At 44.7% G+C, this 15,996-nt stretch overlaps 2 protein-coding genes across 4 annotated transcripts in view; one reads left to right on the top strand and one right to left on the bottom strand.

Annotated features, from left to right (window-relative positions):
- The window catches only part of klhl3 (kelch-like family member 3), a 16,291-nt gene extending 1,433 nt beyond the window's left edge, over positions 1-14,858 (top strand). The window contains exons 2-15 of one of the 2 annotated variants that reach the window (XM_019253611.2): positions 3,235-3,369; positions 3,537-3,643; positions 3,723-3,844; positions 6,030-6,192; positions 6,352-6,461; positions 8,245-8,361; positions 8,862-9,011; positions 9,107-9,224; positions 9,394-9,591; positions 10,608-10,709; positions 10,795-10,923; positions 11,692-11,832; positions 12,254-12,397; positions 12,479-14,858. In XM_019253611.2, the coding sequence (XP_019109156.1) occupies positions 3,235-3,369; positions 3,537-3,643; positions 3,723-3,844; positions 6,030-6,192; positions 6,352-6,461; positions 8,245-8,361; positions 8,862-9,011; positions 9,107-9,224; positions 9,394-9,591; positions 10,608-10,709; positions 10,795-10,923; positions 11,692-11,832; positions 12,254-12,397; positions 12,479-12,507 (1,765 nt within the window). In that variant the 3' untranslated portion in view covers positions 12,508-14,858. Of the gene's footprint in view, positions 1-3,210; positions 3,370-3,536; positions 3,644-3,722; positions 3,845-6,029; positions 6,193-6,351; positions 6,462-8,244; positions 8,362-8,861; positions 9,012-9,106; positions 9,225-9,393; positions 9,592-10,607; positions 10,710-10,794; positions 10,924-11,691; positions 11,833-12,253; positions 12,398-12,478 lie in introns of both variants that reach the window. The other variant, XM_010742928.3, reaches the window with a different exon arrangement.
- fam13b (family with sequence similarity 13 member B) overlaps positions 1-15,996 on the bottom strand; it is a 62,564-nt gene that overhangs the window by 741 nt on the left and 45,827 nt on the right. The window contains exon 24 of one of the 2 annotated variants that reach the window (XM_027282103.1): positions 11,663-11,685. The exons of the other annotated variant lie outside the window; for it this stretch is intronic. The gene's annotated coding sequence lies outside the window, so the exon portion shown is untranslated. Of the gene's footprint in view, positions 1-11,662; positions 11,686-15,996 lie in introns of those variants that run through there. 2 annotated transcript variants of the gene reach the window in all.

The following is a 15,996-nucleotide window of genomic DNA, read 5'->3' as shown; positions in this document are numbered from 1 at the left end:
TCACTAACCCAGAGAATAGGGATGTAACGATGCATCGTGACACGATTAATAATCGGTACAAATGAAATGTATGACAATTCGCATCAGTTGACGGAAAAAATGAATCGCGATTCTTGGCGAATACAAGGGGTAGGATATGTTCTTTTTCTTCTTTTTTTAAAAATTAGAAATAGGTTACGTTATCATTTAGTGAAAGGGGGACATATTATGAAAAAATATTATAATATTTTTTAATTCAGTGTTTAAAAACATCAGCCGCCTCTGTGTTTTGCTTTAAAAACAGGCTGTTCAGATTCGGAGCCCCTAGTGACATCACTAACCCAGAGAATAGGGATGTAACGATGCATCGTGACACGATTAATAATCGGTACAAATGAAATGTATGACAATTCGCATCAGTTGACGGAAAAAATGAATCGCGATTCTTGGCGAATACAAGGGGTAGGATATGTTCTTTTTCTTCTTTTTTTAAAAATTAGAAATAGGTTACGTTATCATTTAGTGAAAGGGGGACATATTATGAAAAAATATTATAATTTTTTTTAATTCAGTGTTTAAAAACATCAGCCGCCTCTGTGTTTTGCTTTAAAAACAGGCTGTTCAGATTCGGAGCCCCTAGTGACATCACTAACCCAGAGAATAGGGATGTAACGAGGCATCGTGACACGATTAATAATCGGTACAAAAATGAATCGCGATTCTTGGCGAATGCGAGAGAAGTAGGATGTGTTCTTTTTCTTCTTTCTTTTTTTTATTAGAAATAGGTTACGTTATCTTTAAAAAAGTCACTGGTTGGTGATTCATTTGTTCAACGTCAGGCGTCAAGTCACGTCACTACGTAGGTACGGAGCACAGAGCGAGGGAAGACATGGCGACGGTAGAAAGTAGCTTTACTGTGAGATTGTTTCTAAAGAAAGGAGATATTTGTCGTGTATTTTGTTGTTCAAGATGTCAGTTGCACTTTTTATAAGAGAATACAAACGGTTTGAGAATTCTGTAAAAGATTTTTTTTCCCTACAAATAAAAAGATAATTTTATTTGGTCATAATTTGTCTGTAGCAGCATTTTAAAAAATCGTATCGTGAACGAAAAAATCGTGACTCAAATCGAGTCGTGAGCTGAGTGTATCGTTACATCCCTACCAGAGAATCCACCGGTTTGGTTCAGACCCCACCAGGAGCGTTTCAGAAGCCCGCCAGGCTTTGTTTACTTGCTTTGCCTTGCGTTTACTTAAATTCACATGTGCTGCTCGCGGCGTCAGTCAAAAAAACAGAACAGGCCCGGCCTCTGGGACGCTTCTGAACCAGAGCCCGGCCACGTATGACAAAGTCCCGGTGGAGTTTGGGGGGTTACAGACGGGGTACAGCTGTGCTGCTGTGCTTGATCCGTGAAGAATTTTGACCACAGACATGTCGTCAAGACATCTGAGAACTGTGTGAACTTAAAGAAAAGGGCTATAATATGACTCCTTTAATAGTCTCACAGTCTTGTTGACGTTTGTAGAAACCATCCATCGTTTACCCAGTCTACAAACGTCTATAGTCCATATATATCTATGTTTATGTTTATGTTTTTATGTCCTACCTTGTCTTTCAAACTTAAGTCTATACCTGTGTGTACAATTGAGAGCAAAGTGAACCAGAGTCAAATTCCTCGTGTGTGTTTGCACACACACCCGGCCGATGAAGCGTTTCAGATTCAGATCAGAGAGGAAATGACTGCTTCATGCTGATTATTGAGGTCGCTGTGGGTTGTGGTTTGTGTTTGGTATAATGCAGTCTAGCTCAGCACCACTGCAGACCTCAGTCATCCCTCTCTCTCTGTAAACTCAGAACTGTTATCACATCAAGCTGTACCCGATGAAGCGCCCCGTGGGTGTTATGTACACTGGGTCAGAGTGACATGTTTCTGTATTACCATGAATCAACACAGCAGGTGCCAGCTGTTTGTTTTTTTTAGGAAACTATTCAACCTTGGACCTTTTTAAAATCTGCTATAGTAACAGACGGGATTGGAGCTGAGGAAGTCAGAGAGTTTTTATGCTATTTGTTGACCGTAATAATCTATAATATTAGCAGCCAAGTCATCTTTATTAAGACCATGATTGAAGGATGTGGGTCAGTGGATACTTTCAGGACATTATCTTGAACACAACAGGGATCTTTGGTCAAATGTTTGTGCTTGAGGGGTTTTTAAGGGCAGTCAACACGACGGGAAAGTAACGTCCATCAGTTTAATGCATTAGCTGTGCAAATAATGGACCTAGAGTTTGGTGACATCGATCAAGTCTTATGTAATATCATGCAGGTGATTCTGATAACTCGAGTGAATATACCGTATGTCAAACAGAGCACCTGTCAGCTCTCTCTATCTGCATACCTGAGGCAATAAAACTGTCATAACTCATGGAGAACGCTGATTTTTACAGTGACTTTGTGTTTGATTTGGTTTTGGCATGATCAACATGATCTTATGTTGTCCAACCCATCATGAAAAGTTGCTACAGTGAATCCAGATTTACAGATTTGTTGAACATTTTCAAACCGTCACCTTCAAACTAAACCTACTCAATCGCTCTTTGTGCTTTTAGTGTTCCCAAAATGTCAGTTTTTATTCACAAACATACATTAAACATGAAATAAGTCGAGCTAAAATGATTAGTTGAAATTAATCTGCAACAATTTTGAGAATCGATTAATTATCAAAGTGAAGTTTAAGCAAATTTTCTTGTCGAATCCGAATATTTTTTTTAGTTTTCTGAATGTTTTACGACACCAAACAGAACATTGGATGTTAGTGGTTGGACAAAACTGGACTGGACTCATCAGGTTAATCCATAATGAGGATGATTGTTACCTGCAGTCCGAGCTCATTTGTTGGAAAGCCGTACTCCTGATTGGGACTTCTATTCCTGATATTTTTCTGCTTGGAGCCACGACTGTAGTTTTTGAACCACATTTCATCTTCACAAGAACGTGACTCCGTAGCAGGACGCTGAGGCCAAACATTTTAGGATGTAGAACGGAGGAATCAAAACCGAGACACACTGAGTTTATTAAACAGCCTGTTCTTGTATGTTTAGATAAGTGAATCTGAGTCATGTCACCTCCGTGTTGTCATCAGGTCTAATCTCCCTGTCCCATCCTCTCTTCCTAACCCATGACATGAACTAACTAACCGCTGGGTCACCGTCTATCTCCATTGATCCAGACACTGCCTCTCATGTCTCACCAGTCTGGTGGCCACGCCGGCCTCGCCGCGTCCGAACTGCGCCACCGACTCCGAGGAGGACACGGTGAATGGAGGGATGCACACCTTCAACCAGACGCACACGAGGAAGGCCTTCCAGATGATGAACGACCTGCGCAGGTGAAGTGTTTGCTGACGCTCACGCGATGCACTGCAGCTTAAGAAACTAGGGATTAACACACTTCCTGGCGGCCGTCCCGTTCATACTTTTCTTGGCCTCTGTGTGCACAGCTGATCACACTTTAATAAACAAAATAACACCTCCCTCTCTCTCTGTCACTCTTCAGTAAAAAGATGCTGTGTGACGTCCAGCTGGTCGCGGGCAGTGTTGAAGTGCCGGCTCACAGGGTGGTCCTGGCGTCCTGCAGCCCTTACTTTTGTGCCATGTTCACAGGTACAAACACACACACTCTGTCGTCTGCTTGGCTTCATACGTTGGCGTCACGTGCTTTAACGGTGTGTGTGTTTTATAGGTGATATGAGCGAGAGCAAGGCCCATCAGGTGGAGATCAGAGAGGTGGACGGGCAGACTCTGAGAAAACTGGTGGACTACATCTACACGGCCGAGATCGAGGTCACCGAGGACAACGTCCAGGTGAGAGCGGGAACGTTTGGAGGGTGTTTACGAGGAGGCAGAGCGAGAAAGGAAGGGAGTGAAAAACACTTTTCCTGTTTTCACTCGATGCTTTTTCTTTTTTCTGGAGGCTTTCGCTTTGTTTCCAACTTTTGCCTCCAACGCATTGACGTCACGTTTTAACGGCTGTAACGGATTCAGCGGGATATTAAAAAACCTGCACAGCTTTTCGTGTTTCGTGTCCATGCAGCCACCTCGGGTGATTTCGGTTGTGAAGTTCTCCAGCTGCCTCTTCAGTTTTACAGTTTGGATAATTAAATCAGAGTAACGCTGCTGCGCTCACGACTTCTTAGTCCTCGTAGAGAAGGAAACCTGTCTCGTAGCTGCCGTCTTGACCTTTTTTTTTATCTGTGCCCAGTCCTTTTTTTTTGTTTTCGAACAAAAGTCAGCAACAATATGAGCTGGTATTAAACGCCAACAACCACAACCCTTCAGATCATTATCCCAACTTATTTTCGTGACTCATGAGGTTTCCGTATGCCGTGCCGTGGATACAATGGTCGCTTTTTAAACCACCTTTTTGCTACAACATGAACTCGGAACATTTTCGGCTTTTGGTCTCATGTCCAGTGAACTTTTAGAGAGACAATGCAACAAACGGCACCTTTCAAATCAGATTTCTGCTTTAGTACATTGAAACACAGGAATGTGTTAAATTTCAGGCAATAAAGTGGAAATTAATCTGTAAATCTTCGACTTTTTAATGATGTCTTTGCTCGGAATAAAGAAAACTTGTTCACATAACTCTTTGGTTTAATTTTCAGACTGTCCGAAATGAACCTGCCTGAGGAGCAGATGTTTGTCACAGCACATGTAAGAGCTGCTAATGGTCGTGCTGGATCGAGGCCTTGCTTATCTCAGTGACTCGATAGCTGCATGGCTCCGACACAGGTCTGAATAAATGCAGCGGGATCAAGCTGCAGGCGGGATACTTCCTCTGATTATCAGCACAGGAAGTGTGCATGGAGAGAGGCAGGAAATCCTCCCACTGTTACCCGCGTGCCTGTCTGATTGGCTCACCGTTGAATGTGTGTTTGTGTAAAATCTTGTTTTTACTCTTAACTGTGTTTTCAGTGTGTGTGTGTGTGTGTGATGCTCCATTTCAGAAGATTTCAGGACGGCCGTGCTCAGAAAACAACAGTAGACGATAACACAACACACACTCGGAGGCTGCGTGTGTGTGGAGGTAGACAGAGACTGTGTCACTGACCTAGTTAATGTGTCGGGATGCAGCAAAGCATGGCATTGAAAACAGACACAGCAGCCTCTCTCATTCATGTCAATGAGGCCAGTCTGTCGGTGCAGGGGGGCTCCAGCCTAAAGAACGCAGCGTTGTCGGGGCAAACATCACGATGTGACGTCCTCTGATGAGGCGCTGTGTTGGCTCTATACTGTATTTCTGTTGTTTACCTCACTAAAGCTAAAATCTTTACAGCTTTCCAGAGATGTAAAATATTAAAAGTATTCTAAACTGCTGTCCGGTGTTTCCCATAAAGCCCTCGACCTGATGGATCTGTTACTCAGACCGGCCTCTCTGGGTTGTATTTCATTGTCTCGCTGGCACCTGAAACAACACGCCTCCGTCAACGCAGCCCCCGTTTTAGCGCGGAGCTTAATTAAAGCTGCAGGCCTGAGCGACACTGGCAAAATATTTTTAAATACCTTCCATTACCGACTGAAAAAAAATTAAATTCGAGAGCTGTTGTACTTCAGAAAACACTCGAGAGGAGATGTGGTGAAACGTAGTTGGCTTCATTCCACTGTTGGCCAGTTGCAGATGATGTTTTAGGTGGAGATGAATATAAATTGCCGTTGTCTTTACCTTGTACTGGCAATCAAGAAGATTGATTTAATTGAATGATTGAGTGGATGCCAAGGTGACGCCTTAATGCCGTGCTTGTTGACCAGCTTGGTAACTGTTCTGCAGTTTGATTAAGTGTCTCATTTATTAATTAACACGCCAAACCAAACAACCAGCAGCAGTGAAGTAATGAGTTGTCGGGTTACACTTCCCTGACTTGCAGCTAACAAATGTCTCCACGTCTTTGGCTGCGGGTGGTGGTGAATAATCGTGCATGTTTGAATGACCCAGAAGTTCTTGCACCTATAAACGGACTTCATGTTTGTGTCGTCGTCGTCGTTGCAGGTTCTGCTGCCAGCAGCCAGTCTCCTCCAGCTGATGGATGTCCGTCAGGTCTGTTGCGAGTTCCTGCAGTCGCAGCTTCACCCCACCAACTGTTTGGGCATCAGAGCCTTCGCCGACCTGCACACATGCACGCAGCTTCTCAACCAGTCCCACGCGTACGCCGGTAAGCTTCCCGATGTGTTTTCACACCACGCCGTGACTCATCTCTGCTGTGCTGTGTGCGTATGTGGGATGTGGTGTGCTGTTAGATTCAGCGGCTTTGAAGAGGACAGGAGTGTGTGTGTGTTAGTAGTGTGTAACGTTGCATGTTTGTGTCTCGCAGAGCAGCATTTCACGGAGGTGGTACAGGGCGAGGAGTTTCTGGGCCTTTCTCTGCAGCAGGTCTGCAGCCTCATCTCCAGTGACAAACTCACCGTTTCCACAGAGGAGAAGGTCAGACAGCACAACACACACACACACACACACACACACACACCCCGCTCTAATAAAAGCACTTCATCTCGCCTCGTTGGTAAAAAGATGCAGGGTGGAACAAGATCAAGACATTTGAGCTTTAACGGGAGCTGAGATCTACGACTGTATAACAGATATGCGTCCTCATGCATACGGCATCTGATGAGCTTGGCAGCAGACGTGTTCCAGACGTCAACAGGAAGAGTCTGAGGGAGCAGCTGTGTGTCATCCTGTTGTCAGAGCAGCAGCAGCAGTCAAGGTGACGGCCGGTTCAGTCAGACAGAGACACAGATGGAGCTGTCTGAGTGTTCATGTCGTCACGGAAATGAACCGTGCATGAACAAACAGTGTGTAACCATCTAATCAGCTGAAATGATTTTATTACTGTTGATTATTAGTTTTTACTTCTGATTTATCAGCGTGAGTTCGCACAGGATCAGGCGTTGCACTCAGTCGTAGGAGAGGACCGCTGTGAAACAATCAGGAAATCACTTTATTTCTTTGATGAACCGCTTTATCGAGGCCGGCGCTCGCTCACTGTCTCAACACAAATCAAACTGAACTTCTTCGTCTCACTATTTTGCGGCGTAAATTACGAGTCAGACTCAGATTTAGAAGCTGGTACATGAACTAAACAAAGTCAGAACACACACACAGGTGAATCCATGAATCCACCTGGGTACTCTCAGTTTCAGAGACATTTCAGGCTGTCTGTGGAGGTTTGACCGACCTGAGTGTCTGGATGAACCCTCGCTCATCCCGCACGCCGTGGACCGCCGGCACCGAAACAGGACGACGCTTCACTGAAATGAATGTAAAAATCTTACAGCTCCGAGGTGGAAGTGTGTTGAAGGATATTGTATTGTCCAGAAGTAGTATCTGTGTTTGCAGCAGCTCACAGAAAGGATGGAAACTCCGTTATCTTTATCTAAATGCATTATGAGTAAATCACTTTTTATTACCGTACCATTGTGCTGTGTTGAAGTGGAAGTGAACTGGTTCCCAGTTTAAGAGAGGACAGTCTGGAGTTGTTGAGTAACGCTTCTCTTTCTCTAAGCGACACTCGTTGTCGCCCCTTTGTGCACAACAGGAGCGGCACCCAGTCTCTTGTTAATTTGTGTAAATCAACGAATTTCCAGCGGTAGATTTTTAGATGCAGAACAAAGGTCACTAACATTATGCAGGAAGACGGTATCTACTGCTGTAACGATGCAGTTCACACAGTCGGTGGTCGGGTGTGTCTCGTTGAAGCGTCCTGTCTGTACGTTCACACGTCTGAGTCGGGCGGGGGAGTTAAGAGAAAACAAGTCTTCACTTCTTGGTGTTTGCTTCACACACACACACATTTGTTTGCTTTTTGTATTTCTTGCAAAACTCGTTTTCATCTTGACAAATGTTTGTATTTTTCAAACAGGACAGAGAAAAAGTTCCAGGTTATAATCATGATCAGTTTCAACAACTCACTCCTGACCAATCCTGTCCTGTTTCTCCTCAGTGTCTGCAGCTGTGGCTGTTTATTAGTGATGTAACCGCTATGAAACATTTAGGAAATAATCATTTAATGTCTCAAAGCAAACAGACACAGACCAAAGGAAATGTCTCGGTGTCACCATCATGGTTTAGTTCATGAACTTCAGGCTGACTGTGGATTAACCACCGCAGTCTGACAGTCACGTTGTGTTTCTCCAAAAGTCGCATGTTTTTATTTTGCATCACTGCAGGCTAAACGGGAAAACCTCTGACTCTCCTCTCCATCTTTCAGGTGTTTGAAGCCATGATCGCTTGGATCAAGCACGATAAGCCAGCTCGCCTCGAGTACATGCCCAAACTGATGGAGCATGTCAGACTTCCACTGCTGTCCAGGGATTACCTGGTGCAGGTAAAAAGAAATAATTCTCTGCCCTGCTTTGTCTTTTTTTTGTGAGTGACACCTGCGTGTCAGTCAGTTTCACTTCAGTGCACCACCGTTCCTGAACTCAAACTAAATCTTCGACTGCATCTTGTGTAAACTGAGCAGATATGGTAATAATTCCCTGTTTGTCCTTGTATATACTGTACGTTATTTATTATGTTCCCCAGCTCACCGCCTCTATCGTTTACGTTTGCATATCTTGTGAAGAAGAAAACGTAATTGTTGCGGGGGATTAGAGGAAGCTGGCGTGTTTGCAGAAAAACGTGTTTCTAAGCAGCTTTCTGCAGACATGCATGTGACGGGGAGAGAAACAGCAGGGCGGCGAGATTAAAGGAATTCAATACAAGTTCAAAACAACTTTATTAATCCCACTGGGGGCAATTTGCTGCTTGTAGGCTGCACAAAACTCAGGAACAAGCATCCGAATAAATGTTTGTTTGCTAAATAATTTGTGCTTCCTGTTTCAGATTGTGGAGGAGGAGGCGTTAATCAAGAACAACAACACCTGTAAAGATTTCCTCATCGAGGCCATGAAGTATCACCTGCTGCCGGCCGACCAGCGGCACCTCATCAAGACGGACAGGACCCGACCACGAACTCCCATCAGCATCCCAAAAGTACACAAACACACACACATGCACAAAGCCTGTGTAACAGGTATTCTGTTCTGTATAAACACACACTGACTGTGTGTGTGTGTGTGCTCGTACAGGTGATGATCGTGGTGGGCGGTCAGGCTCCGAAGGCGATCCGCAGCGTGGAGTGTTACGACTTCCAGGAGGATCGTTGGTACCAAGTGGCGGACCTGCCTTCGAGACGCTGCCGGGCAGGTCAGCCCGTGTTTCGTACTTTTATAATTATACTAATTATACTATCCTCCACCTGTAAACTTTGATCCAGTTTTATCTGTCATATGATGTTCAGATCTCTGGAGGTTTAAACTTTTGACCGACACGTGGGAAACTAATCTGAAAACTGTGTGTGTGTGTGTGTGTGCAGGTGTGGTTTCCATGGCAGGTCGTGTGTATGCAGTCGGCGGCTTCAACAGCTCACTGCGGGAGCGAACGGTGGACGTGTACGACGGAGTGAGAGACCAGTGGAGCGCGGTGGCGAGCATGCAGGAGAGGCGGAGCACACTGGGAGCTGCCGTGCTCGGGGATTTACTGTACGCCGTGGGAGGATTTAACGGAAGCATAGGTACACACACACACACACACACACACTTCAGTGTTATTTCTTTTATTTCCACAGCTGTGTAAACTTTTGAAAAGTCTGAGAGATTCATCCAATAAAAACTTTAAAGCATGGGAGTTTTTCTGTAGTATTTGCTCATGTTGAGGCCTCTGTGAATTATTTGGATAGTGCTGATAGCTCGAGTAGGCGTGAATCAAGAACTGGTTCACTGGAATCGTACGACGCTTCCTTTTATTATTACCCATGTTTTTCTGACACGCTGTAAAATAATCCTGCGTCTGAGGAAGAAACACAGAGTGTGACTTCGTTTGACAAAGAGAGACGAAAACAGCGATCGCTGCTGTGCCTGTAAAACGATAATTTCACGTCAGGGCGGAAACATTTCTCTGCACAACATGGGCTTAAATTCCAGGAGCGCCATGACACTCGATGCCACACGAGTGCCGATGCCTCCCATCCGGGCGGGCACGTCTGTTGCCAAGTTTACATATCTGGTTAAATATTTATCAGTCAGAGGAAGAATCTGCTTTCTTTGTTCAGAGATAAGAAAAAGACCGAACAGCTTCACCGCTGAAAGTTGTGAAACTCGATAAAGAAAGTGTGAAAAAATCGAATCGATTCCCGTTCCTGCATCTTAATCTAAGACATGAGGTGATAAGCTTTTGTGAGCTGCTGCAGGCAGGGTGTCATTTCAGAAGAAATGCTGCAAATATTGAAGAAATATCTGTAAAGATGAAACAGAATGCCAGAGTAAAGCTGTCAGGGAGTAAAATGCTGTTACTCATTACCCGCTCGCGTTATTCCCATCAGGCTCAGCATCGTTACCTGCTTGATTAGCACGTGAGGTGAGCAGAATAATGAGTCACTGCAGAGCTGACGGTAAACAAAGGAGACACAGGAGCCGTTTTCTTCTCGTGTCTTAACACGTCGACCAGCTGGAAGCAAAATGTTTACACACACACACACACACACACACACACACACTAATAATATCCTCTTTCTTTTCCTTTCTCTGTCAGGTTTGTCGACAGTCGAAGCGTACAATTATAAAACTAACGAGTGGACGTACGTGGCCTCCATGAACACACGGCGCAGCAGTGTGGGTGTCGGGGTGGTCGACGGTAAGAAGTGTGTGTGACCTGTGTTACATCATATTAAGTGTCAGTACAAAGCCGCTGATCTGAATGATTGTGTGTGTGTCGACAGGTAAGCTGTATGCAGTCGGAGGATATGATGGAGCGTCGCGTCAGTGCCTCAGCACGGTGGAAGAATACGACCCCGTCACCGATCAGTGGTGCTACGTCGCTGACATGAGCACACGGCGCAGCGGAGCAGGTACACACACACACACACACACACGCACACACACACACACACGAGCGGCACTTCTGATTTTAGTTCAGCTCAGTTCCTGGATCATATCATGATTACGACTGACAGCCTAACACTGACGTAACTTCACACGACACCAGATGAATCAAAGAGGCGTTTATTACAACGCTGTGTCCAAACAAAGGCGCCGCATCTCGTAAAACAGAAACAGAAACAAAATGTGCCGATGAAAACGATATGTCACAGATTCCTCTTCAGCCCGGACCAAACAGAATTTTAAATCTCGACTCATCAGGATGATTCTTTTTATTCACAGTCCTGTTTCCAGTTAACCTCGTTATCTCCGAGACGTTCCACCACATGTTTCACAATATTTCCACACTTGTGTTGCTCAACTTTTTTGAAACATCAAATTGAAAATGTGCAAATCATTTCCCATTTTTTGTTACGTCATGTGTTGTTTCAGTCAAACACGGGGTTGTGATGTTTGAACGCCGTCACATTTCGTTTCTGTCTCCAGCCAGCTCACACACACATTTACAGTGCGACCTAATTCTGAGAACTGCTGTAATATTTTTAGAAATCCTCCCCATGAACCTGTTTGGAGGAACCACCTCCACCTCTGAAAACCTTTGGGTGTGCATCACATTCACAGGGAGGAGCAAAACAACCAAGGTTTTTGCCATGCAGCGTTTTAACACGGCTGTGACAGTTTGTCTTGCTCACAATGAAATCATGTATTTCTCTGTGTGTGTGTGTGTGTGTGTTCAGGTGTGGGTGTGCTGAGCGGTCAGCTGTACGCAGCAGGAGGACACGATGGTCCTCTGGTGAGAAAGAGCGTGGAGGTGTACGACACGCAGACCAACAGCTGGAGACTGGTCTGCGACATGAACATGTGCCGACGAAACGCAGGTTAGATATCGGCCGCAGACGCAGGACGTCCATCGAACGACACGTAAACGGACACTGCAAAGATTTAAGAGACGTTAAATGAGACAGAACCAGGCTCATCTGCCGCAACCGGTCGAGTGAGAACACGGCTAATTGATTTCTAGAAGGGTGTCACGGAAACAAAGAAGCCAAGCCCAAAGTCATGAGGCTGCAGTCTGTGGTGTAAACACGCAGAGAGCTCTTTCTGTACTCATGTGCAGAAAATCTGCAGAAACTTGTTTAATTTACTAATTTTATACAATGTGTGTTTCTTTCTTGTTTGTGGCGATAACCTCACGTAAACAGGTGATTTAACAGCTTGCTATGTTGGTAAAATAATTAGTAACTGGATGTTTTTAAGAGTTTTGCGTCCACTCAGATCTGAACACTTTGTCTCCTTCAGGGGTGTGTGCCATTAACGGGCTGCTGTACGTGATCGGAGGAGACGACGGCTCCTGTAACCTCTCCTCCGTCGAGTTTTACAACCCGGCCACAGACAAGTGGAGCCTCATTCCCACAAACATGAGCAACGGACGCAGCTACGCCGGTAAACCGCCGTCACAGAGAGAAGACGATGTACGACTTGAGTTTTCGTGTTCTTACTCTTTCGTGTTCTCGCTCTTCACAGGCGTCGCAGTGATCGACAAGCCGCTATGACCCGCGGCGGCGGCTCTGCGTCGGAGACTCTCACCGACGTCTGAAGCTCAACGGGCAGAACAGAGAAGTAACGCCACGAGATGAACTCTGTCCACACGGACGGGACGCCCTCGGTCCTCAGCTGCTTTTTGCGGCGCTTAAACCACATCCCGGATTTGTTGCTGCTGCACTGGATGAGAAGCAGCAGCCGCGGGATGCTGGGACTTTGTCTTGGTGTGAAGTTCAAATGCCAAGCACGGAACAAGCAGCTGTATCAGCTGACGTGGTGGGACGCTGAGGTTTTACCCGGGGCACGCCGCGGGAGCCAATCTTTTCTTTTAAATTATGAGACTTGCCACAGTTCACTAGAGTTTAAATCAGCTGCTCAGCTTGACTTTTAAGAACCAAGTTGTCTGATTCCTGTGCCGGCCGTCAGCAGGTCCAGCATGCGAGTGCGAGGCCTGGACCTGAAGGGCTGCAAGATAATTTAAAGAATGTAAAAACATCTTATATGCAAATCAGCTGTCGTATTTAATACTTTTGAGATTTGTTTTTAGGTTTGAAGCCACTCGCTGTGGTGGATTCAGACCCGGGCTGGCAGGTCTCCTGCTGTGGACACACTACTGATGCACTGATCACTTGCACTGACTGAAGCAGAGACGTCTGCCCGTCTTTCTGACTGACCGACCGGATCGCTGACCTGCTGTCAGACAAAGACGGCCGCTCGGCTCGTCCTGTCTCCGTTCCCGATCGTACTCATCGTGCGATGCGTTCAAGGCCAATAATTTCATCCAAAATTGTAAGAAGAAAAAAAAAAAGTGCCAGTCAGGACGATCAGAACCGTCACGTGGTGTTTAGTTCTGTGTCAAAATGCACTGTAGACATTCAGCTGTACAGATTCTAACGTAAAAGAAGCAGGGTCAAAGATTTTCTATTTATTGTTTTGGACGTTTTCATTTCCTCAGCCCGCCGTTCACTCACGTTCACTCACGCGACGGTGGGTTTGTTTTAGGTGCCATAGATTTTTGAATTTTTCAGAAAGGTGTCCTCAGCCAACCTTTCACCTCCACCTGCAATCATCCACGAATCATGCAGTAACTCAAAACCATACTGATGTTTTTTACAGTCCGTGCGACAAACCACACGTTTAGACTGTCTTCCAGGAAGTTCAGTCCGTATAACTACAGTATGAACTCAACTTGAAGCTCGTCACTGTGGAAAGTTAATGAGGGAATCACGCTGCTGCTATGATTGCGCTGTAACGCCGGTAAATAGTTCAAGTGTCTGCGAGTGGGAAGCGCACATAACAAAGATTTAACACAGACTGTCGAGCACGAAGCGATCTCAGCAGCTTCTTTATTTCAAAATCCGGCATCGAAATTCCTGATCTCGTTCATCCACGTTGTAGATTTCATCCATGATGATGCAGCGTTGCATCGAAGGTGAAAATGTGGGAATAATTTTAGTGCACGTGCATATTTTCGGTTCCAGTTTGGTGAGTTTTTGCAGACACTACACAAGTGAAGGCACTTTACAGCACGTACGGGGTGATTCACAGCACAATGATGGGCGATGAAGCCTCCCATCAGAGGAAACTTTAACTGTCACTGCTCCGTCAAATACAAACTACTCAACCGGCTGCACAAGTCTCGAGCCTCTTTAGTTGATGTTCACATTGTTGTGTATGGAATCTAATAACACTCGTACTGTAAACAATAATCAGCAGTGATGTTCAAACTATATGCAATATGATGGGCTAAAACATAAACAAACAAAACAGCAGTACGGTCGAGGTTCAGAGTCCTTTTAGTTCTGGAGCTTTCGACCGTCACACATTCCTCATCCTCCTCGTCCACGTTGAAGCTCAGCTGATGAAGACTTTTCAGATGAATGACGTTCCTACTAAGCGCAGATGTTCTATTTTTAATATCGGACTGTGGCTGTCGTGAGCGGTCGACATCGTGAGTTCATTCGTTGACGTGTGTTTGGTTGGAGCTCGTGCACTGTACTTTACAGGTGACTTGAAATCATTAACACAAATACTAAGCGGGCTTTCTTTGCTCTGACTTGTGCTGCTTCGTCTGAACTCGTGAGAAATATGCATTACGGATGTTTATTTGTTTTGTTTTTATATGAAATGAACTAAAGCTGACTCTGTAGAAATGACGGATTAACACGAGCAGGGATTTTCATTTAAAGAGCACAACGGATTTGACTTTGAGCAGAGATCTGCCTCGCGTGTCACCGTCTACGAGACGCTGTTGAGAAGTTTCATCACAAAATAAATAAATAATCCGCCACTCAGTAAAAGTACGCCTGATCTGCCAAGATAACAAAACTGAAATAAAAATCATGATGTATGCTGAGGACAATGGGAAACTTTATTTCACTCTACATGTCGTATCATAAGTACAAATTTAAGATACTTAAATATTTCCATTTTCTGCTACTTTCATTCTGCAACACGTCATATTCTATAAGTACTTTATTATATTTATCTGACAACTTTAGTCAGTAACAAACATTATGACTCATTACATTAAATATTAAAGCACACATTGATTCATTCATTATTATTTTTGACATTTTATCAGTTTGGCTGGAGGAGATTCACTGATAAAAACATTTTAAGATGTTAAATTAAATTTGGAAACATCTCAGTCAGCTGCACTAAGTAATCATATAAATATATAAATATCTGCACCTGTGTGCTGCTCTTCTCTGGGCGTGGCCTCTGACAGGTGTAATTAGTCTAATTAGCAGCAGGTCCTGGACAGTGCAGGAGAAACGTGTTGTGTCGAGTTTGACATCATAAAATTCTCAATAATCGTCTTACAGGTAGATTAATATTCAGCAGGTGTGTCAGTCCGGGCTGGTGAAGGAGTTACACCTCAGATAAAAGTTTGTGGAGTTCATAAACAGGTGAGTTTGATTTAATTAATTGTCAGTGGCTGTATTCAGATACTGTTGTTGTTCTTTTAAAAACCATAAAAATCACAGGTGTGTGTCTGTTTGTTCAGGGTGTTCCGGTTTAACAAGCGACCGTGCTAACTGGTGACCTTTAGCAACGTAACCACGGCAACGCTGACTCATTCGGCTAACGGTCTCTAGCTAACACGGTCACTCGTTCAGCCGAAACACCGGCAAAAAACCGTACACAGTACTACAGTACACGCCCACAACTACTACGCCAAAAAAAAAAACTACTTCGCCAGGTTTAAATACACAAAGTACTCGGTTAGTGGTGAAACGTGACAAGTTAAAGACGTTTAAACAGTTTTAATAAAATAAATCTAGGACGTAATTTTAGCGTTAGCATGTCGTGTAAGACCCGCCCTCCTCTGCCTCTGATTGGCTGTGCGTCACACTCTTGCCCTAACTCTAACCAATCAGCGCCTGACGCCCTAAAGAAAGCAGCTGCTTTCTTTAGGGCGTCAGGCGCTGATTGGTTAGAGTTAGGGCAAGAGTGTGACGCACAGCCAATCAGAGGCAGAGGAGGGCGGGTCTTAC

The sequence above is a fragment of the Larimichthys crocea genome, chromosome I, assembly GCF_000972845.2.
Source record: "Larimichthys crocea isolate SSNF chromosome I, L_crocea_2.0, whole genome shotgun sequence".
Classification (NCBI taxonomy): domain Eukaryota; kingdom Metazoa; phylum Chordata; class Actinopteri; family Sciaenidae; genus Larimichthys; species Larimichthys crocea.
The sequence above is the reverse complement of the archived record's forward strand: the minus strand, read 5'-3'. Positions and strand labels throughout refer to the sequence as shown.